This window comes from Rhea pennata, chromosome 2, assembly GCF_028389875.1.
Source record: "Rhea pennata isolate bPtePen1 chromosome 2, bPtePen1.pri, whole genome shotgun sequence".
NCBI classification, from domain to species: Eukaryota; Metazoa; Chordata; class Aves; order Rheiformes; family Rheidae; genus Rhea; species Rhea pennata.
Genome location: NC_084664.1, coordinates 52886261 through 52910821, shown reverse-complemented (window position 1 = coordinate 52910821; position 24561 = coordinate 52886261). Strand labels below are relative to the sequence as shown.

The window sequence follows — 24561 nt, the reverse complement described above, 5'->3', positions numbered from 1 at the left end:
TAGTGGAGCAGTCAGGCTGTTCTGATTTCCTTAATAGAGGATCCAGTGTGGTCTCAGTCCTGTATGTGGCTGTTTAGTGCCATGCAGTTTGTGTGAACTTAGTAATTTAGAAACCTCTTTGACATGGTTTGAAATTGGCTGATATGGTTTCATAGGTCTCTAGAGATGATTTGAATGAGCCTCATTTCCTTAGGAAACTTAGTTGAAAAGTATCACCTGTCCTAAAACTGAACCTTTTTTTATGCTTCATTGTTATTCTTCCACTAAAAGTCCTGTGATTATTCAGTGAATTTATTAGTTAATGGGAATTGCTGTCTCAAGTGGAAATCAAACAAGAATGTTTGCTTTGGATCCTTTTAGATCCAGCTAATTCTGTAAGGGAATATGACCACACTGTTATGATTATGGATTTCTGAGGGATCAATAAAGTCTGCTGGGAAACATCATATTGTACACCAGAAAGCTACAATGTCTTCCTGTTTTGGGCATAAACCAGCATCTTCTCCTGACTCTATCACTATGGTCTGGAACCCAGCTCATGGTAACTCAGGGTAACAGAAATGCCCTTGTAGGGTGCAAACCATATGATGATGACATGTGTTTCTCTCTCCTTGCATGTCATTCCATGTTCAAAATGCATTATTTAGCAACCTTTTCTTGTTATCTTAGAATAATCTCTTCAGATGCAGTGATTCATAACAGTATCACTACACTTACCTAGTACTTGACTAATACTATTTTATCCTCACTGAGATAAGTGGTGGCTTAATTACTGTATTTTGAAGTTGAATTCTGGTTTGTCACAAGTGTAGATGAGATATTTTCAGTTTTCAGTTTTTGCCTTAAGTTGGGGGGGGGGGGGGGCGGGATGTAAAACAAGTACAGACAGCCTCTCTCTAGTTTAGTCTGTGCTTTTTACAATGATACAGCGGTTAAATAGCAGAATATGAGAACATAATTCCAGGTGGTCATCCAAACCTTACTGAAAAAACAGGAGAACATGGAGCCTGGTCACATCTGCCATTGCCACCTCTGACTTGATATAAGTTTACATGCTTTTAGCACACAGATGATGTGGTAGAGGCAGTGGTAATGATGATCAGAGATGGCATAAGTAGGACACAGCTGGGAAATGGCAGGTTGGATATACCTTCAAAAGCGTTGCTCTGTTGGATGAAAATTAAAATAGTTTTTGATAACTCAGTTACTTGCACAAATTTCTTGTTCACTGTTATGCTCAGAATGACTGTTTCAAAACAACTTACTGTCCTGACACATGTCCCTTCCTTTTCCATGGACACATCTTCTGTGACACGATGCTGTTGCCATTTGATTCCGTATCTGGGAAGCTTTCCATCTTTGTTATTGGACAGGTCTTCAGAGTGCATCTTGGCTTCCATGTTGTTGCTGTCTAAGTGCTATAACATCTTAGGAAGGGGATGGCTGTGTAAAAGTACACAGCTTTAGTATCTGTTTGCCCCATTTTACATTATTGATGTTGTTTTGTAGCCTTGTTGGCATGATACTGATACAGGCCATAGGAAGGTCAAGCAAAGCAAATGGCTGAGATGCTGTTAGTGAAATTCCAACAGATCATGAGTAGAGCCAAGAGCAGAGAAAGAAAGACAGATAGGCAGAAATAAGAGCGTATCAGTGCCAAGATTTCAAAGTAATTCATGCAGTGGTGTTTATCATGCCTGCTTAATAATATTTGTTTGAGATACAAAAATTTACCCAGAAAAATAGGAAATCGTTAATCTCCCAGATGATTATTTGGGGGTTAATACTCCCTTCAGTAAGAACCTGATGGCAGGAGGGTATTTTGAGGCTGCAGTAGTGAATACAGTTGAAGTGCTCAGTGTAACTACAGCAGGAAAGCAAAGCTAATCAGTCTGCACGTATCTGCAACTGATGACAGTCCTAAATGGCATGTGGAATGCAACAGTGCATGCAGGGAATGAAGATGGGAGACATATGCCCCTGTAAACATGATAATAATCTGCGTAAGGAGAGTTTTATTTTCACAAATGATCTTTACAAGTTTCCCGTGTTCTTTGTCACATCTTTTTCTTATTACCACTATTCAAAGACATTTTTAGTGCTGCTCTTCTTTTTAACCTTGGGTTATTTCAAACAGATGTTTTTGAAGTGCTTTGTTTGTGTTCATTGACTGAGTGCAGGAAATCTCAGGCAACTTATTTTCCTTCTTACGTGAACAGCCATGAATGAAAAATGTTTCCTACAATTTACTATTTCATCAGCTGCACGCAGTTTTTATTTTTACATTTTTCAGTGTGAACTTTGCATTGTTTCATTACTATCTTCTAATCTATTTTGCAGTACAGTGAACAAGCCATCAATTTCAATAGTTTCTTTTCCCCTCAGAGATCATTTCCCAGTTATGAACTCCGTATCTGACCCAATGCACTTTTGACCTATCAGGTTGCTGAGTATGGTATTTCATGGAATCTTGAGGTTTTTTCCGTAACATTTGCAATTGGGAATTTGTACCGGCCAAGCAGCCATTCTAACTCTTATTTCTGGGTCAGTAAAGGAGAGGTTGCTTATTGTAGTAAAAACATGGAGGTAAGACTCTACCAACCAAAGGTGCACATTATGTTTTGGGGATGGACTTACTGGGATGCTTGCCTAGTCTTTTTGAGTTCATTTCTAAATAGGACGTGACAGTCTCAGAGAAATGGACATAGCCCAGAAATTTACTTTCACTTGAACTTAATTTAACCAGAGTTAAACCAGTGCGGCAGTGGCTAAATGCTGAGTTTGGGATAAGTCCAGTTTCTGTGCGTATTAGCAAACATACTGCTTTGAATGGCTGGTAGTGGTTAGCTGCAGAACATCTGGATCTATTAGTCAGGCTGTAATTAAGGTAGACAGGAGGCAGTCTGCAGCCCATAGTCAAAAATACTGGAGAATCAATTAAGACCACTGTGTGGAGAACTCTTCTGAATCATTTGTATTCTGACAAACATTACTAGAACCCTTTGTAAACTATTTTTTGTTATAATTTGTGGCCTGGCACCCCCAGATTTCTTTCTGTAATTGCCTGTTCATTCCATTTCTCTCCAAATGATTCTCCTACTAGAGTCCAGGTTGTTAAAAATTCCTGGCATGGCATATATCTAGCTCAACACCTTCAATATATGCAGCTAGAAGTTGGAGAGGACCTTGATTTTCCAGCCAATAGCAAAAGACAAGGAAATGTTTACTGCAGACTTTGAGAATGCAGCTCTCTGAAATAAAGATAATTAAGGGTAGAGAGAACTGTCTTGTTATGTAGAAATACAGGCTGGCCAAATCACAACCACCAAGAAGGAAATGATTTAGCAATTTAATGCAAGTTTTGTATGCTTTAGGAGAACAACAGCTTGCTTTAAACAATATTTCTTGATATTTTACTGAAAGAAGGAAGGTAATATTTTATAGTAGAAAAAGGTGTATTAAGTATCTGAAGTAACAAATTCACATGCTGGTATTACTGCAGAAGTTTGGTGAAATCCTGAACTTTCAAAGTGATTTCTTCAGGCTATGAAAGGTGCATAGCAAAACTTTAATATAGTGATAAATAATTTTTAGGCGAGTGAATGTCTGTCAGTTAGCTGTATAATATTCTCAGTAAATAGGTTGTACTGAAAGGAAATCAGAGGCGAAAGAGTAAGTATTCACATCTTAAATGTATCTGTAAGCCTCAGTGCCTGGATTTCCAATGGCTGTACTTGAAGGATATATTTGTCTTGATTTTCACAGGTAGTTGCAAACTCCTTTTTTTTTTTTTTTTTTTTTTTTTTTGCTTCATACTGAGTCCAAGAATTATTTGGAAAGTATTCTGCAGCAGGCATCTGTGGTTTGAGGTGTGAGTCTAAAGTAAATAGACAGTTGAAAATATAAACCAGATCTCAACTAGGAGTATAAGAGAATTAAGGCCCAGTGCAGAAATCCTCAAATGGCTATGTTAAAATGAGCAGATTGAAAATAATTTACATCAACAGTTTGCTTACTTTCAGGAGCAGTGGCAAAGTATGACTTCAGGCAATATATTTAGGCAGCAAGAATAGTATTGTCCACTTCTGCAACAACTGTTGAATTCTTCTTTAAGACATGAACCTTATCCAATTCTGTGCAGAGGGGATGTGGGATCTCCATCCTTGCAGATACTCAAAACTCAATTGGCATGACCTGAACACCATGATCTAACTCAGGAGTTGGGTCTGACTTCACAGTTAGCTCTGCTTGGAACAGGAGGGTGGCCCAGATGACCTCCAAAGGTCTCTTCCAACCTGAATTATTCCATTTAATCTAAATCAACAGAAGTCTTTTCAATCTTACAGAAGCTTCACCTCTTGGATCCCATGCTTACAGATTGACTTGTTCCTTTCCCTTTTCCCTTTTTCTTTTTCTTTTTTCTTTTTTTTTTCCTGGTTCTTCTGTTTAGTTCTTCACCTTATTTTTTGATCACATAACTATATTACAGGCAATTTTACACAGGTGAATTGCCAGGAAAAAGCTACAATCAAAATCAGAGCCTCATAAGACCATTTAGTTGGATATAACAACTTACCCAACTTTTAGTTGGCTCTGACAACTCTAACAACTTTCTATGCAGTTTATACATGTAGTTTGTCATGTCGGTTCTGTGTTTACATGTGCATGTGATAATTCTTGCAACACATACGCATTTCTTTATAAGAATTCTAAGTCACTTAGTGTTCAGGTAATACAACCTATAAAATCTGTGAAAGACAAGGCAGAAAATGTGTTCCTATCCAAACATATGTTCATATCCAAAGTGCACCAAGGAGCATGGCACATGCCTTTAAATCTAAAGAATGCAGATTTAAAATAAAAGTTTCTGAAATATTTTATCAATGAGTAACCTCTGAGTAAATGAGTAAAAATTAAATGAGTAAAAATTAAAGTTAGCAGCCATGTGTATGTATGGTTCATGAGAAAATGCTTTATAAATCCAAATGTAAATATAACACCAAATCTTTGGCTAATATCTTTGGCTGACCTATCTCTGGTGAGGTCATGGATGATGTTGTCAAGAGAATGCAGCTGTCTTAGGGTCTAGATGAAACTTCAGGGTCCATTACAGTAAGCAGGAGTTTGTCAAAACCAAACCTAACAAAAACCGTTAAGGTCATTTTGGAATTTACCATTTATCTGTGCTCACCAGATGGATATAAGGGAGATGCACTCTTCACCTGGGTCTCCAGAAGTGCTGATGGCAGAAGGTTGTCTGAAGTGAAGCTGACTGAAAACCATTTCTCCTTCATTTGCTTCCTGGTCGTTTCCAAAGACCAGAGAGGGACGTATTCCCATTTGAATTTCATACTTAGTTTGCTCTCTGATCTGCACTTGCCTAACAGCCCTGTGGGTTCCAAAAGCTGGTCTGGAACATAATTGATTTTAGGAACTGGAAAGAATGAGATAATTACAGACTTTCTGCCAGTGGATATTTCAATGGTAACAGATGGGAGAAAATTAAGTTTACAATGAAATGTTTTGAAATTATTGGTTGAACTTCTCCCTGATCTCTGCAGCGAGCATTAACTAAAGAGCTAGTGTGGAGCTCTGACATTCAGATCTGCACAAAGCAATCTGCTAGCATCATTTGGAGAAATGACCTTGTTCAAGGACCCAGAAATGTGATAATTGTGGTTTCAAAGAAAGGATTCAGTCTGTATAAAACAAAGGGGAGTGCGTCACTAGATGCATCAATGCTAAACTGACAGTATATGTTCAGTTGCCTCAAATGCAAATTTAAATGGTTCATTTTAGGTACCTGTTTTTAAAGATGCAAATTAAAAAATGGTAGCCATTGTTACCTAGATTCATGACTGACTTTTTATTATTGAGGGATTTTTTTATAAAAAGCACCAGTGATTTGGAAAGGCTCAATTCTGGGGGACCTCATTTGCTGCTTTTGGTTCTCATTTTCAATAGGTTCAGAGGTTCTACAGTTTCTCCTCAAAACTATCTCAAACTAGATTTCTGAAAGAAAAGAACTCCCCTAGAAGGCAAGCTTATTTTGGGAACATCGGGTAGAAGACGGCTGCTTGTGAGCAGAGGGTATAGCGGTGTCTCTGTCTCTCCCGCAGCTGAAATTTACCCTCATTCGGTGCTCACTTTATTCAGTGCAAAGAGTCATCTGACCTTATCTTAGATGTCTAAAACGACAGTATCTGCATAAGCTAATCCTCTGTTGTAAGTGAAGGAAGAAAGACACATCTGCAAGGCAGCGTACCCCTTCCTGAGGTAGCATACAAGACAGGCAGCTTCTGAAGGTGATTCACCCTGGCCTTTCCTCTCCAGTGTCTTTACTGAGAACATATGTCCCAGGTTTTTAGAAAAGGTTAATGCTAGATGAGGCGATTGACTCAAATGAAAAAGACATGTGACCATTGCTTCTAAGGGCTTCAGTACCAAACACTCCATCCAACATGGTAATTTTATCTACATTCAGCAGTGTGAAGCTTTTTACTCCTTACATTTTACGAGTTTCAGTTCCCAAAGTTCAGTTCCCTGTTCCAGGGATGGACAAGGTGTTTGCTAGAAACTCTTCAGAAGTTTTCAGTAGCAGAAGACAGAGATAAGGGTAAGTCAAAGATGTTGTTGCTGAGAGTTTCTGCAGGAGTTCTGCTTAGAAGCCGCAACCAGGCAGGCATTGCTTTAGACTATTTTTAAAAAAAATATTATTATTTATTTATCTTATTAAAAATCCTCTGATAAGCTGAAGTTTGTTAATGTTTTGGACATAGGATTTTCTTTCCTGTAATAGACGTAGTGGAATTTATGACTGTGAGGTAAAAATATGAACTATATATGATTTTACCTATGGTTGACTAATATGGTCAGAAGTTTATTTGACTTAACTTGAAACAAACCAATGACCAGCCTGACAAGGCCACTGAACTCATCACTGTTGCAGTGTCGTGCTTCTAAATAATGCAAAATTAATTGCCTACTGCAAAGGGTTTTTTTTTTTTTTTTTTTTTTTTTTTTTTTTTTTTTTTGCATTCAAAGGAAGAAGGATATTTCAGGAAACAAGAGGAAGGCAAAACAATTACTTGAGAAATTGCCTGTAATTTCTTCTGATGAATAAATGCCAGTGTAGCAACGCTCTGTTTCAGTGATTGCTCCTTGCAAACATTCATTTTTTCGTTCTCTGGAAGATATCACTTGAATTTTTCTGTACAAAAGCAGTAACAGAAGATAACTGTCAAGTCTAATACAAATCTATTGGGTTATAGCCTATCAGTTACTATATTTTCTGCTGTGTTGTAAGGGTTACCACTGTAGCTGTGGCTGGCTTTCTAGCCTGTGTCTGTTCCTCAGTGGTTGGCATGTGCTGCATAGATAGAGCATTTGACTAGGGTATGGCAGACTGGAAAATCAGTCATGTTTGCTGACTGTTGTAAAAAGAGTTGGTGAGCTCCATAGCTTTTTGTGTGTGTTACATCCTCCACCAACCCACTATTTGAGTGGAGCATTGAAGTCTTCTGTACAAACTGTGGAGGAGCCTGCCCAGCCAGCTGACTGAGGCCACAGCATATGTAAGTTACGTTGCGTAGCTGCATGCAGTTTGTTTTGGATACTTCGGGGAAGTGTTAAACATCCTGCACATTCGCTTTACAGTTTGTTTTCGCCCAGGAGGGAAGGCCGATGTTGTCAGGGAGCATCCAGTAGCCCTTCCAGGCGCTTGCTGCTTAGCTGGTGTGCACATACTCATTAAGTCTGGTATGTCCTCAGAATACCAGATTTATTTTGTTTGCACGTTATGGTTGGATAGCAGATGAAAAACTATTTCTGTGCAACAGTTTTTGAATAGAAATATAGGAGTTCACTGCACGGTGAACATGTGTTTCTCAAACTTATTCACAAATGTTCTGTTCTTGGGAAGAGAAGGGAATGTGTATTGCGGATCAGAAAGCGGAGTTTTATCTCTCAGTTCAGCGGTCTTTCCAGCCTATACTGGCTCCACTTGGGCATTTCCTGCATGTACATTGGAGTTTGCATTTATTCAACTAGGCCTACTCCATAATTCTACTGATTTTTTTTTTCTCTAGAGCTTCTGGCTATTTATTTATTTATTTAATAAATAAAGCAATTTCAGTTGGATGTCAAATTAAGCCATTCTCTCTCTCTCTCTCTCTTTTTTTTTATTGTATTTGGGTAATTTGACTAAAAAAGCCACACAGACTGAATGATGGAAAGTTCCTCTATTCATGCCTCCAGAGTCAGAGTGACAAGGATTTGCTGAAAATGAGTGTTCCACACTAGCGTCTAATTGTAATGGCAGTCTTGTTGTCCAGAGGAAACTTTTAAAGGACCTTATTGTAACTGGGGTCAGTCTTCCTGTGCGTCAGTCAGTTTTTGATGACGATCCTCTGTGATGAGCAGGACTGTGAATGTCCTGTACTGAGGTTAATGATAACATATATTTTGAGGAAGAGTATCAGTCTTGTATAAGCATAAGCGATGGCATGATTATTAGTAATGATTTCTGATATGGATATAGCAGCAAACATTTCTATCCAATATACTATTGCAACACATTTTTACAAATATACCCAATTATGTTGAAGTATGGTCACATTTCAGATTGAAGGGAATGACTGAACAGCACGAAGTTGCTTCACAAGGATAGGGAGAGGCCACAAGAACAACCCCAGTTTCTTATGGAATGTGTTGTAGGATCCTTTATGTTTACAGGGACTGTAAACTGTTTGCTCAGGCGCAGTGCAGCACCTGATTTACACTGAATGCAGTGAGATCCTGTCTGCTCAGAGAAAGTGTGATTCTGACTTGCGTTTTAAAGGTTTGTTCAAAAGCTTTGGAAACTTTAGAGGTAGCAAGAATTGTTTCACTCTTGCGACGTGAAGCTACCATTCTAGGAGAGCTCAACAACCTGATGTTTTGTTCCTGTGTACACCAGTTTTTCTCATACCTCAGTAAAATTCAGTTCTATATGCAAAACTTTCTTGTGTGAATTCTTGGTACATCATCAGCAAAACCTGGAACTTCCCTATCACAAAAAAGTTGAGAAGAGACATTCTCATTTTTGGAGTAATTCACAGCCTTCCTAGAAATTGCTGTCAGTATTGAGCTCTCTCTGCTTTTAGTGGTATCAGACTAAAGGAATGGCTATGTCTGTTTTGCTTATGAGTAGCTGTAACTGGGGAATGATTTCACATGTTATGAAAAGATTTGCTCTATTTGTCTATACTAACAATATACTTCTTTGAAGGGAAGTAAGACATGACACATCTTTTCTTGGGTTAATGCAGAAGGAAGCCAGTAACTCATTTTAGCTAGTTGTGTCATTATTAGAGAGTGGGAGAAGTTTTCATGTTGCTCAAGTCTTTTCAAAGTTTTTCAGAACACTTTAATATTTTGCAAAAAGATGAGTCAAAAGCCTGTTTTGGTGTGATGTGGGCCACATCTACTTTCTTCTCCTGGTCCTCAGATGAGAGATAGGAAACTTTGAATGATTTCTTCCATGCAAGCATTTAAACTCACAACTCAGATACAGAATTTGTTCGTGAAGATACTCTGGTCTGGGTTACAATTCCTTTGTCTCACCAAACTGTTCATTAGGTTTGAGGTACTGGTTCAAGATAATTCCCTCAGTTTCTCATCTGAGCTCTGGGATCTCTGATTTAAGTGTGAGCTCTACGGAACGAAGCAAGCTGAGTAGAAATCGATTAAATCAAAGATTCCCGTGTCTCAGGTGAATGCCTTAGCTGTGTGGAGCTGGGTCAACTTTGACCGGAAATTTCACTTCAGACTTTCTTAATGAAACATATATTGAGCTCAGCAGAGGCTTGTGAATAGTTTTTCATCTTGAAGAATAGAAACTATTGATGAAAGAACATTGTCCCAGAAGAGTACCTAACCAGGTCTAACAAGAAGTGCTGCGTTCAACAGCTTGTCTTCTTTTTCCAGCTACAGTAAAAAAATCTCTCTCCTGTCTACAAGCCTAGCCTGTCATGTAATATTAGACTGTCTTGGTTGAAAAAACATAATAATCAGATTCAGCTGTCAATATCAAACTATTCAGTAGTTAATATCAAAAGAATAAAATGAGTAAATATGCCATCTTTGATCAACTGTAATTATGTGAGAAATTCACACTTTTTTGAACGTTTTAATGTACATTCAAAGTGGGATTTTCCTTAGCTGCCCCAATGGTTTAAAAATGATTTTCGGGAAAAAAATGTTGAGCTGCACTGTGGAAAATGTGTGGTGAATCAAAGTCATAAAGTTTTGAAAACAAATTTGAGGACTCGCCATGCAGCTTCTCAGACTTCATACTGGTTGAAGGAACTTGCCCCAAGTATTCAGACAGAACTTGTGCTTTGCATGTTAATTGAAGCTGACTGGTATCCAGACTGCTGTGGTGTTAATCTTCTCTGCAGTGATATGTAGTGCTATTTTTTTTTTTTAATCGACAGCATAAAAGCAAGCCCTCTAGCTAAGGAGACAAATATTTGTACACAGATACTGTTTTATTTATAACACAGAGGAGAGTGCTTGGAGCACAGTTATTCAGAAATTTTACATTTTAAGAATACTCTTAAAACAGCTTCACATTTTCCTGTTACTCAGTTTGCATTTAAAGTGGCTTTGGGATTTTGAGCTATGTAACTTTTATGGACTAAGCTCAGTTTCCCAGTCTTTTTCCCTTTTCTCTCTCTGAATTTTAAGTATCATCGTTCATACTTTAGGGAAACATTAAACAGAGTAGGAACAGGGCTTTGGAAGAGTGTGAACTTTGGATAACCTCCCCTTCAGAGAGGACCAAACCTGCTTGCTGTATACCTCGGCTGAGTTCAATAGGATTATTTGTACATACTCTCAGCACATTTTACTGTCAATGTATACAGATATTTCCCTTGAAAGGGCAGTGTGAGGGGACATGTTCTGGAAGTGACCTGGCCCCTTTTCCAACTTTTTACACCTACTTGAGCTCTCTGTGGTGTTGGAGGAAATTAAAAATGCTTTGCAATGCCCAGGGCTGGGCTTTTCTTTTGCACAGTTAAGGGATTATTCCAAAGTCTCAAATGTGAAATAACTGTGCCTTGAACAAAAGTTCTCAACTTTTTCCATAATATTCAGAAAGAAACTGTGGACTAGATGAACCATTTCCCTTGGAAATCACATTAAGGAAAATGTCTGCTGTCTCTTAATATAATCCAACAACAAGATTTAGAGCTACTTTGTGTGACAAGACAGTTCTTTGGAAGTGCTCTGCTGGCGACTGTAATTTGAGAAACTTTGGTCTACAGCCTGGCTCATTTGAGGCATGTTCCTCTTACGAAAGCTTAATGTTAGAAATGGTTAACACCTACCTGCGGGTCTGGGACTTTCTTATTCACAGTCAGTTGCAGCTTCTTCTTCAACTGGCTCCATGGACTTCAGTGGAACTAGGTCAACTAGATTTGTGCCAATTTTTGTTACAACATTGAAAGAAAAAAGATCAAATGAAGCTGAAAGTTTGAATCAGTCTAAAATAATTTTAGATTAGTGCAAAACATATTTTGGTTGAAAAAAGGTGTTCTGTTCATACAGATTAGAATATTTGGACAGCAAAAGAAAAAAAGACCTGGATTCTTAAAATCGATTATAGTAATATCATTATCTGTCTTTTACTCAGTATCCTGACAGATTGAATGTTGTCCTGTGAAATGGTACAAATACCTGAACTGTACTTACTTGATATAATGACTGGACTATTTGGTAAAAAGACAAGTAAGAATCTTGCCTTCTGTTTCCATTGGTTTAACACATTCTTAAAAATGAGGCATATTAAAAGAGGTTGTTGTGATGTTTTTATTTCAGTTAGAATGTTTTGATGAATTTGATTGAATTTGTGAATCACTTCAGCCACCTTGAAGCTGCATTTTTTTCAGCTAATAAATTTGTCTGTATGCCCTTCACTGGGACAGCCTGACCTAAAGTTTATGATTGCATTTAAGACTATTTCAACCAAATAGAGATACCTGGTGCATGTTTAAGACTAACCACCACTGGGCTTTTATTTAGTAAAGGTAACTGACAGCAGCTGCTGTGACTCAATGGATCAGAAAGAGTTACAGATAATGGATGGTAAGAGAAAGACAATGTCGTTTTTTTCATAAGAGCAGCTGATCGTGTGACAAGGTTTTATTATAACTGTACTTCTGTTTTGCCAGATGATTGATGCATGCAGTACTCAGCAAGATCTTCTGCATGATGATGAATGTTGATGTCATGAAACAGCACTTACTCACTGTGCTGTTGTTGAGTATGAATTTTCAATGACTCGTAGAACAGATTTGCTGGGTACTTCATGAAAGGAAGGCCAGGAAAAAACAAATAATAATAATAATAATGTACCTCCTGCCAGATTAAGGCCTCTGATTTGTATGCAGATGTGTTTCTGGTCACTACATAAGGGATCACCAATGGAATGAAGGAAGGAGAAGGCCCATGAACCACTGTTTACTCTTTAGGCACAAAAGTTGTTCTGTTTCCGTCTCTTTCTTTTCTCACACATTGGCCAGTAAAGCTGGGAATGGCTGATGGCTGAGGAGAGGGCAGTGGTTTGGCTCTTGTGGGGAGGTGGATTAACTTCCCACACGTTTCTTGATGTGGGACTTGATCTGAAAAGTTGAGGAGCACCTTTCCTAGCTCTGTTCATTAAAAAAAAAAAAAAAAAAAAAAAGAGTTGTTGCTCATGTTGTTCACAGATGATGGTGCAATTATGCAAAAGGAGGGAGTGCAGGAGCACCAAGGCACCTCAGGATGCCCTCAGTATGTTTCCTCTTCCATCTCTTCCATAGGGCTCGCATTACTCCATGACTTCCCTGAGTTGGGTTTCAGGATTGGAGAAAAATCTACTAGCTCTCCACTGGCTTATGAAGTTGAGATGTGTTGTATTCGATATATTTGTATACCACCAACCTTTCTGTCTGCTTTCTCATATGAAGAATGAATTAATGAACAATACTTTTGTTTTCAAGACAATCAACAGGCAGATGAGTAAAAACACCCGTAAATTGAGGGTCCAGCTCTTCAAGGTTTACAGGTTTCAGGGTTCCAAGGTTCAAGGTTTTTGTAAATCTATATATGTAGCTGGTGGTGCTACTGTCAGTAGGAGTGAAGTTGGTGAGCTAGCCAGAAAAGCAATCAATATTTTTTAATATTTTTTGTTCTTCGCAGTCTCAGTGTTTATGTGAAGAAAAAAAAATAAAAAGAACAGCTGTAAAGAGCTGTTGCTACAGTTGCAGACTGGCTGCTTCTCAGCTCCAGGGTGAAGCATAGACCCATGGAGACTATTTTCGCCTGAAGGCCCTGAGACCACAGGGATTTTGTGTTAGTGAGGGGAGAGAGGTATGCACTTGATTTTAAGAACTTAATTTAAATGTCTAGTTTAGGATGTTGGCTCCATCTGTGGTTAATAAGTAGAGAGCGGGGAGACAATTTAGGGTACCTATACTGGGCTCTTGCTCTGAATTATCTTGTGGAAAAGGTTAGATTAGTCTATAGACTATAGAAAGAGCTGGGGAAGACTAGTCTGCTAAATAAATACCAGATTTTAGATGATATGAGTACATCTCTATATTTCTGTACCGCACACAGGATGAATTAACAACATACGAGTTCTACTACATTGTTACATTTGTATTTGAATGTTTATTTAATTGCTGCTAATCCTTTTAAAGGAATGATGATTTTCTTCTAAATTTTAATCATGTATCTTCTCGGATTTTTAAAAATATTGAGATTTTACTCTTTACTTTTTACACTTTCTTCTCTTCTTCCTTCTTTTTTACATCTTTCTAATCTGCTACTGAAAATAGAGTGAAGGAAGAGAAAAGATTAATGAAAATTGTGCAGATATATAAATTGTCTTTGGTACAAGAGAAAAAATGATTTTTAAAACGACATCATCTACACAATTTTCATTAAAAAAGGTGTTTTCTCCCTTGTTAAGGCCAGCAGTGTGCATTAAGCAGAGCTGCATGAGGCAGAGCATTGGCAGCAGGTGGAGGGAGGTGATCCTTCCCCTGTGCTCAGCACTGTGTTGAGTGCTGGGTGCAGTTCTGAACTTCCTGGTACAAGAAGGACGTGGTCCTGAGCAAGTCCAGCAGAGGACTACTAAGAGACAGGAGCATCTCCCATATGTGGAGAGGCTGAGAGAGCTGGGCCTGTTCAGCCTGGATAAGGGAAAGGTCAGGGGGAGTATTACCAATGTGTATAACTATCTGAAGGAAGGATTTAAAGAAGATGGATCCAGACTCTTCTCAGTGGTGCTCAGTGACAGGATGAGAGGCACTGAGCCTAAACTGAAACACAGAAAATCCCACTTACATACAAGAAGACACTTCTTCACTGTGATTGCAGTTGAACACTGGAACAAGTTGCCCAGAGAAGCTGTGGAGTCTCCATCTGTGGAGATACTCAAAACCTGACTGGACATGACTCTGGGCAGCCTGCTCTAGCTCACCATGCTTGAGCCAGGGGGATTGGACCCGATGATCTCCAGAGATCCCTTCCAGCTGCAGCTATTCTGCAACTCTCTGATAAATGGCTGACATTTGCCAACAGATACTGCTGAAGGAGTTGCATCCTTTCTTATGGCTGGAATGAAATTGCCTTCTCTTATCTCTTGTCCTAAACTTCATGTTGTTTTTTATTTTAACTTCTTTCAGCATGAGTAGGTGACATTTGTATCTCACTTATTTGAGCCTAAATGTAATCTGTTGTTTTGTCTGGGATCATTGAGACTGATGTTTGAAAAATAATACATCTTGTATATAGTTTAAAGACTTTTGTAGACTTCCAGAAGTTTTCACTTGCTAATCATGTGTGCTAGGTCTTATGTTGGATTCAGTTTTGAAGTGATGCTCACTCTGTTTCCTCTTTGTGCTAATTAGATTCTTGTTTTTCTCTTCTAGGTTGCGGTCTTTGGTAAAGCAGTTAGAGAGAGGAGAGGCTTCGGTTGTAGACCTAAAGAAGAATTTGGAATATGCTGCTACTGTTCTTGAATCAGTATACATTGATGAAACTAGGTAAGTTAAAACAGATATCAGCACTCTGCTCATATCTGGTACCAACATCATGATAAGGTAATGTACATGTCAACTGGTAAAGTTGTTTCAGTCAAAATTTATTACTCGAAGACAATATGTTTATAATCATTAAAATATTTTAGTCTATGGAGAGCAGATCTTCCGTCTCTGATCCAAAAACTTCTCTAAGTTTCCTGAGGGGGGAAAAAACATTTAAGCCATCATAAATTTAATATATACTCTCTTAGAGAAAGGAATTCATAACAATTGGGGCCTACTTTTTCTGTAAACTTCCAAATTCCTATTCCTCTATTCATTTTGAACAGTCTCAAATCTTTTTACGTAGATCAGTTCTTCGAGATTCAGAAAATTTTTACTCTAGGTCGTGATAGAGGTGGATTGGTAAGATGTTGCAGAGTTCTCCCCTTTGTTACGTGCTGTTTTGGCAACACGAAGTGCACTTGTAGAGTCACCTCAAATGACTTTCTCACCAGAATGTGAAATGAGAGGACTCTGTGAAACTAATTGGGAAGGTTTGACTTGGCCATCAATGAGCTCTGAGAAGTTATGGGCAGAAAGTCTGGGCAGAAAAGCCATGAATACTGATGAGCTGAAGATGAAAAATCAGTGGATAGTTGCGTAGTTGTGTTTTGGAAGGCTAACACTTCTTGTTTGTCGGCCTAGTAGTGAGTTTCACAATCTGGCATTCAACTATACATGAGAATAAACAATCTGTTGAAGATTTGTAAAAATATGTTCCATTATGGCTTACGAACAGAAGACTTTTAAGAACTGCTTTAATTACAATATATTGTGGGTTTCTTTTTTTTTAATGATGCTACAATGCTCTCCTAGGGAGTCCTCTGTTTACCTATCTTTTTCTTCCCCTATTAGGCGTTTACTGGACACAGAAGATGAGCTCAGTGACATCCAGTCAGACTCTGTGCCCTCTGAGGTCCGGGACTGGTTGGCTTCTACCTTCACGCGGCAAATGGGGATGATGCTCAAAAGGACTGAGGAAAAACCTCGGTTCAGGAGTATTGTCCATGCAGTACAAGCTGGGATATTTGTGGAAAGGTAAAGAACCACATAATTACTTTGTTCAGGTAGCTGTCCAGGTACTGCAGTTTGTGTCTACAGTCTTGGATGAAGAATACTTTAATGTGCTTCTAAAGATACTTAAACACGGAGGTAAATAACTCCTGGAAACCTGGGATTAGATAATAGAGTGCAATCTAAAGCAGCACATATCGATCTGCTCTTAGCATAATACAAATCTAATAGCACCCCTGGAATAATTTTAAAAGATCATGTACCCCTGCATAGCCCTGTGGCAGGAGTGAAATTTTATAATATGGTCAGTGCAGGCCTGTCTCTCTCTAGCCTCTGAAGAAAATTTGATATCATATTATTACCTTCCCAAATTATATGTACACTTATGAACGAAGAGAGATGTGAAAAGTTTGAAACTCAGAGGATTTCAAAAATCCATTAAGCCTTCTCAGTCTTCTCGGTCACGGTTTGCGTCAGAACATACTTCTAGAACTAATTTAACTTTCTGAATCCTTTAAAACATCTAGTTATTTGAATTTGGATTTATTTCCTGTCTTACATTTTCTTATCGAGTAACCACTCTTCCCTGACATCCTCCTTTCATGCTGGAAGGAGGGCTTACACACATGAAATAGTCAGCAGACTTTACACAATGCACGAGCCAGCACATCCCATATCTCCTCCATGAAACTCAACACACAGATGAAAGTGCTGGGTGGGAATTTGAGACCACTGGAGCGCTCTTTTCATTGAGCTCCTGCTGCCGTTTGCAGAGAGCCTTGCTCTGTGTAGTTACTCTCAAAAGGAAGTATTCACTGCAGTCGCAGTAGGTTAGCAATGCTGTTTATCAGAATCTCACTGACAGCCTGCCAGTCTTCTGCACTGGAGGGCTGATCAGACACTGGACCCATAGACTACGCAGAAACTCAGAAGCTTCCTCCTACGTATTTATAGATGATTTTTGATCTGGATACCTGAAAACTTAGGAAGTTATTGTATGTGTATTAAAAGTGTTCTCCCCAACAGGGAAGTGTCGGCTGTCATTTCTCCTTTGAACATGTTTCTCCCAAATTTGACAGGCCGTTTGTGAATTAACCCTCACTCTTGATGCGTTTTTGAGAAGAACAATGTAATAAATTTAGATACTTTTTTTTTCTGGTTAAGAGTGACTTTTTGTCTTTTTTTTTTATTGTCTGAAATTGTTCTTCAATCAGACTCTAATGGAGACTGGAGCTTATATATTGTTATGGGTGACCATCCAGTGGACTATATCCGTCCCTGGCATCATGCTTCACATTTTACAGATAAATAACTGACTTACATGGTTATACCTAAATAAAAATGTGTATTTGTGGGAAAAGATTCCAACATTTTCAATTTAATTTTATCATAAAATGATCATTTTTTGAAAAAAGTTTGTAATTAATTTTTTTTGTTTGCAATTAATATTTATGAACAGATCTTTCAAATTTTTTTTTGAAAGTGCTATCAACTCTTGAAATGATTGGATTATCAAAATCCTGCCACCGGATGTGTGATATGGATGTGAAGGGGAATAATTGAGTTGGAGCCCTGTAGGGCTAGTGAGGAGCATGGACTTTGTGTAGCCCTTTCAGTCTTTTGTAAAGAAAGACCTTGGAAGAAGCACAGGTGGAGTGGTCTCATGGTCACCTACCGATCTCAGTGAAGTCTGAGAGGAGAGAAGGTAGTATGGCTACTGTCTCAGGGCTTTGGATCTTGCTCTAAAGTAATCCCCACTCTTTCCGTGGCAGGCAGGTCAGATTTTAGACAGAGAGTTGAGTATATTCTTTCCATCCTGGAGGACACACGTGCAAGGGGGGACTTGCTCAACAAGAATATGAGTGAACTGCAGAGAACCAGCTGAAGGAGACTGTTTTCTAGATAATATAAATCAGTGTGGCCCAAAGGAGGAGAGGTTCAGAAACGATATGGCTCCAGAGGAGAGTCGTAGTTTCCCTGAGCTAGGGGAAGGGGACTAAATTGTCACTTAAGAGAAAGCTATTGGACTCCTGAGAGGAGTAGATGAGAGAGGAAGGAGTAAGAAATTCTTTATTCATGAATGGGAGAAGTTAATAAAACTCTGCAAAAGGGGCTGATCTGTTTTCAGGATGGAGTGCAGAAGATGGCAAAGAGACAGTAAAGTAAAGGAAGAGTTCATGCAGGATCATTTCAGATGGGAAAAGACATCTTTCCATCATCTTCTTTTAGTCCTAGATTGCTTAAGTGTGAAAAAGGATGAACTGTGGAAAGGCAGTTCAACTGTGTCAGTGTTCCTGGATTTATCCAAGCCTATTGTATGAGCACCACGTTTAAGATCTTGTACATACTTTATTACTTTGTTTAATATGGTTGCAGATGTTGGCTGTTGACTTATTCACACACACACACACACACACACACACACACACACACACACACACACACACAGACATCCAAAAGATTTTAGGCCAATCTTAAAAACTGCAGACAAAAGTAACAGCTGTACCAAAGAGGAGCTGATTCATTGCAGACAATAAGTGTTTTCTGAACTGCACTTAGAATTAGCTTGCATGCTGAACCAGCAAGGACAAAGGGAATTGAATTTCAAGCAGTGTGGTCATCTGCAATGGAGAATGGGGAACATCTTGTTTATTTGAGTGTAGCCTTTTCCTCTGGAAGATCTGATATTGGCAGATACTCACTGAAGTCATGCCAAGGGACCAGGTTATGGGAAGTGTATGGTCTCCAGTTAAGCTATAGAGTAAGAATGATACAGAGGATATGTATGCAAGTTAAGAAAGAAAAATGAACTGCAGTCAGAGTTTGCTTGGATAAAAAGGGTCTCTGGAAAAAGTTTATTGCCTTATGATATTTTTTGTTTAATTTTTTGTACTATTTTACCATCATAGAATGTACAGACGGACTTCAAATATGGTCGGCTTGAGCTACCCACCAGCTGTAATTGGAGTGCTAAAGGTAATTGCAAAAAAAATTATGTTTTTTTTTCTATGCGAAACATCAGAATAACACTGCAATATTTGACTGGGGGGAGGAGGTCTTTGTACTCACCCTCTTCTTCTCTCTGAAGCTGAGTATAGGTCACACACGTTAATCATTTACTGACCTAAGGGAAAATCCTTTCAGTTAAGGAAAAAATAGAGTTCAAGGCTCTGGCCATTTTCAAGTTGTGAAGGTCACAGCTCTGTGCTAGGTTACAGGGCTTAAACTGAGGACTTAATAACATGCTGAAATCAACAACAGCCTCGCACAGGGAGGGAAGAAAACATGGATGGAGAGAGTGGGAGAAGAAATGCAGAAGAAATCCCTGTGAGGGCAGGGAATTTCTTGCATTGCTCAGCCTTAGCTCTTTAAAGTGACAATCGGTTTAGGAATAATGAATTTTCTGAGTTACATAATTTCAGAGGAAGGCTGAAGGTCAGAAATAGTCTGAGGGGAAAAAAAATCAATTTATGAAAACAACTGTAAGGTTCTTCACCTAGGCGGGAATTATCAAGACCACATATTACAGGTTAGAAACCGACTATACACATAGCAGCTTTGCAGAAGCAGGTATGAGAATCAAGCAGATTACAAGTTGCAAGGGATTCAACTATGCCACTGGGGGGGTATATACAGAAACATTCAGTGTAAAGTTCATGAAGTGATTCTTCTGCTCCACTCAGCACTGGAAAGGCCTAATGTTGGAGTACTGAATCCTTTTGTTTTTTGGCTAGTACAACTCATCAAAAGATGTGGAGCAGTTGTAGAAGTTTCAGTGAGTGCAGCAAGAATTATCGAATATGACCTTCAAGGAAAGAGTGACAGAAAGTGCTCAGTTTAGAGAAAATTGAAAGGAAATGAATTAACAACTTTCAGTTATTTAACAGATTGCTATAAAGACTGTGATAATGTGTTTTTCATGTCCTTGGTGGATAGGATAAGATATAATGGGTTTTAATTGCAACGACAGCAAAATATTGGAAAGGATAAGGATAGTTAAACAGTGGAGTAAATGGCCTATAGTAGTTGTAAAATCTGCATCATGGAGCCCTGTAGAAATAGATTAGATGAATGTCTATTGGGAATGATGTAGATGTAGCTGGCCCTGTATTGAGGGAAGTAATCAACTAACTTATATTTCAGGGTCTCTTCCTGATCAATTTTAATAGCCCTATTAGGCTATTAAAATACTGGAGGCATGTAACATCTGTGTTTATTGTTCAAGATCTGAAGGAGATAAACTAATAATTAATGAAAATCACTCAGAAAAACAATTCCTAATCTCCAGGTTGATTAAAGGTTCTCTGTATGTTTTTTTCTACACCAGGATAAATGATCCAACTCAAAAAGCTGAAATTCCTGTGTACAGAATTGAAATATTCTATGCGCACCTTTTTTTTCTACTTTAGGTTAACAGGTATTAGCTTCCATCCTGCAAATAGGATCTAAAGTTTTCTTATGGAACTCCATCCCATAGCTGGATTATGGAAGAAAATATCCATAATGATACCTCATCTCCAAAGATCTTCAGAGCTAAAAAAAGCAGACCAAGACCTGTCAGCTACTTTCAGCTGACATAAACCTGCTAGAATCCCTCTACCCCTTGTATGTCTTTAAGTGATTGAGGGATATAAACAGAACTGATTAAGCTAGAATAAGTCAAGACACATCAATAGCAAGAAAGGCATTGAATAATTTTGCTCTGGGTGAAATAATGCCTACTTGTCCACTGTCTACTCTAGGATGTATTTTTTCAAAACTATTTTGAGAATGTCTCTGCCAGGATGGCCTCAAGATGGGTTATGGAAGTGGTTGAATTGGATATTATTTGCTTTTAAAAATGTCTTCTGTCTTTGAAATAATACCTCAACTTAAATGTTCAGTCCCCTCTCCTTAATGGGAAGGGGGGAATTCAAAATGGGAATATTTTGTTTTTTGCTTCAATCTAGAAGGGCCAAGTTAAAAAAAAAAAAAAAAAAAGAATTCCCCCCCCCAAATAAAACTGCAGCTACCTGACTGCTTAGTGATCTCTCTAAAATGAGTTTACATTTTAAGCATTTGGAAGGGTGTAGGAGTGACCACACACGTCTCTTCAGCTCTTCTGAAATGCCATAATCAACATTCCCCTCAGAGTCACGGCAATAAGGACAAGGGTTGGGACATCGTGAATTCAAAACCAGTTCAGTTTTGAACAATGCATTCTCCTCTTCGCTTCCATGGCCAGCAGGATGTCTGCACTGAGTAGCCCAAAGTTGTGAAATCAGCTTGGCAAAATGAGATTGTATGATTTTAATAAAGCATTGAAATACTGCAGGTCTTGCAAAGAATACAGATGTAGCTGTAGCAGTTTAGGTCCTAAGCAGATTCTCTTTCTCACTATTTCAGTGGAAGAGAAGTTAGGCAAATGTGGTTGCATAGGATCTGGCTTTATCTATGTGTCAGATACTGATTTTCCTAGTGTGGTAGCCAAGAGTCTTTCTGCATGACATTGGTATGACGACATAAGACCTGTAGCCACAACAGGGGCAATCAAACTTGTTTTGCATTTGAGGAATAGCTATACATACCATTAATGCAGACATATCTGAGTAAGTATGTTCATTTACCCAGCAAGTCATGCTGATCTGATATTCAGCAGTATAGCACTGGAGACTGAACTTAACATCAGCTAACTAACTGATGAAATATTTGCCTGCTCTGGAAGTGATTTTTTCAGCCTTTCTGATTCCCATGCCTACCTGCTAATATTCAGGTAATGAATACAGAAGCTGCTGTTTACAGAGTTTACAGTACGGGCATGTGCTTAACTGTGCCAACAAAAATGTCAGTCCTGCCAGTAGTGTTGAGCAGCATCTATCCTTGAGTCTGCTTGTTGGCTTATGAAACAAATCAAGTCTCCAAGGTTAAGGACAGATAAAAAAACCCCAGGAAATTGAGCATTTAGGAAAAAATGGTGCTATACTTTATCTCTAGGGTCCCCCAAATAAAGGCCGACCAATGGCCCAGAAATAAATGAACAGGAAATAGAGACAGTAAACTCTGGGTTTATATTCAGTTACAGCACAGTGACTATACGTGGCATTAGGACAGCTTATGACAGCTGAGCCTGTAGGACCAATGACCTAGAGGCAGATCTAGCACAGAAAGTTTCCCATGCCTCTACTCTTGGGGAGAAGCAGCAGCGTTTCCCCCCATCACAAGACATCTGTGAAGTTCTGCTTCCTTTTAGATCTCTCCTCAGTATGAGGGATACTTCTGTGTTAACTTTTTCTTTAAAGGTTGTATAATGTACTGGTTTTCAAAGTGTAACTCATATTGCTGCAAACCTCTAAGCTATTTGTGACACTTCCATGTTTCCATTAAGAGGATTTTCTCCCCACTAGTTATATAGGATAAAATGCTGTTGTCATTATTGTCACTAGCAAAACTTGTGTTGACTTGATGAGAGTAAGGATTTCTCCCTTAGCAAAATCTAAATGGCTCTAATGTGAAATCAGCATCTTAACCCTTATTTGGCACAAATTGACAATTTGGATCTACTATTTGTGATCACATGTGCCTGGATCACTTCGTCTGCTGCAAAGTTACATCATGAACTTCAAAAAAAAAAAAAAAAAAAAATATATATAGAAAGGAACACAAAAGTTTTATTTCTACAAGTTAAGACTGCCTTACATTGAACTCAATGACAACGTAGTTGAGATGTTATTTTCATTGTCATAGGAACAAAAGAAGGTTGTAATATACATGCAAGTTGTAAATTTGTTTGCTTCTTTGACTAAAATAAGTGATTACAAAACAAAAATAAACACTCTAAAAACAATGCAACCTTTAAGCGGAGAAAGTAGATACTTTGGACTTAATTTCTTTGCCCATTTTTCCAAGTTTGTTCAAAGACTTTAAAGCCTATTTTGTTAGTGGAAATCTTTGCTCTCCTATTTGTTTTCTCTCTCCAACTCCTACTGAAAATGTTGAAAAACTGCGATTTATGATTGCTTGTCTGTGGCTTGGGCCACAAATCATCTCCAGAGAAACCTGATCCTGCCTTCAACATGCAGACTCCACACAACTTGTAAAATCAACTCCTCTGCAAGCAGATGATTTACGGGGATAGGTGGAAAAATCTTGTTGAAAATAGAGCTGAATCCTCTTCATCCTTGATGTTCACTGACTTTGAGACACCAATTAGCTTCTCCTTGGACTGTGCTATTTCAAGAGGCATACGCAGCTTTGGGTAATCACTACTATGAGTGTAGCAAGGTTGTCAGGATCAGCCCACGGTGGAGAGGGATGATACCAAAATACATTGGTCTTGTTCATTACATAAGTCCTGTAACTATGCTAACTTATGGATGACTGACTTCAAAATTCAGTCATAGTCCTTTGCATTTGACCTTAAGTCAGGTCCTCACCTGGAACAGTATAGTCATAGTTCCACAACTGTGATGACATACAGTGAAGGTAGATTGGCCTTTAAGAGCTTGGTAGAGAAATGTTATTTAGTGTTTTTAGTATTGCTAAAAAAGATGATTTTTTTTTAGATGGCCTCTTATGTCTTAATAATTCTCTACCTAAGATGACATCTAGCCACCCCCATCTCTTGCATTGAGAGTCAAAGCCAGCTGTACACATGCATATATAAAATGCAGTCATTTTTCTTTCATAGTGAAAGTGCCTTGAGGAAATAGGAGGCAGCCTGCAACAGAGATTGAAAGTGGAGAGAAACTTCAATTTATAGATGTCAATCTTTAACATTCATTTTAAGTAGAGCCATTCGGATATGCACAAATATGTCCCTGCTGAAGCGCATCAAACTTTTCGGCAGGCGAGAGAGATTAAGAGCTGGCCCTGTGCCAGACACAGCTGTGCTGTTGATCTGTATATTTTCCTTCTAGCAGTAACTCCTCATGCACCTTTACTTGTTGTTGCTAGGAGGAGGAGGGAAAGGTTCATGGGATTTCAGGAACATCCTATTCTGAGATTAAGGAGCTAGATACCTTATCTTGCCAGATAATGAATGCTGCCAGTTCCCACAGCCTTCCCTAAGAGCTGAGACTGAACTCAACCTGCTGCAAGTAGGTTTATACCTTATAGTTTAGCTATATGAGCTGGGAGTTGCACTTTTCCTGCTCAGTCTCTTGACTGGCCACCCCCAACACTAGTATGTCATTTACAGCCGAGTGAAACTCTCCCAATTGGATTTAGATATTTACACTTATATTATAAGGGTTATTTTTCATATCAGTGTTAGCCCTTAATGTAATATTATTGTGATTTTTCTTCTCCTCAGTAATTTTATAAAAGCACCAGGGAATTCACATCACTTTAAAAATGTATAAAGAAAATTAGGTGTATGCTATCTTTGGTCAATTGTAGCTGCAATTAGCACAATTTAGAATTAATATTAAAATCAGAAGGAACTTTGGGTAAA

The 24561-nt window shown here is 38.5% G+C and overlaps 1 protein-coding gene across 8 annotated transcripts in view; it reads left to right on the top strand.

The window, feature by feature from the left end:
• PDE1C (phosphodiesterase 1C) overlaps positions 1-24561 on the top strand; it is a 313258-nt gene that overhangs the window by 214812 nt on the left and 73885 nt on the right. For all 8 annotated transcript variants that reach the window (XM_062569517.1, XM_062569519.1, XM_062569520.1 and 5 more), the window contains 3 exons: positions 14964-15077; positions 15972-16154; positions 19040-19106. In XM_062569517.1, coding sequence (XP_062425501.1) covers positions 14964-15077; positions 15972-16154; positions 19040-19106 — 364 coding nt within the window. The remainder of the gene's footprint in view (positions 1-14963; positions 15078-15971; positions 16155-19039; positions 19107-24561) is intronic.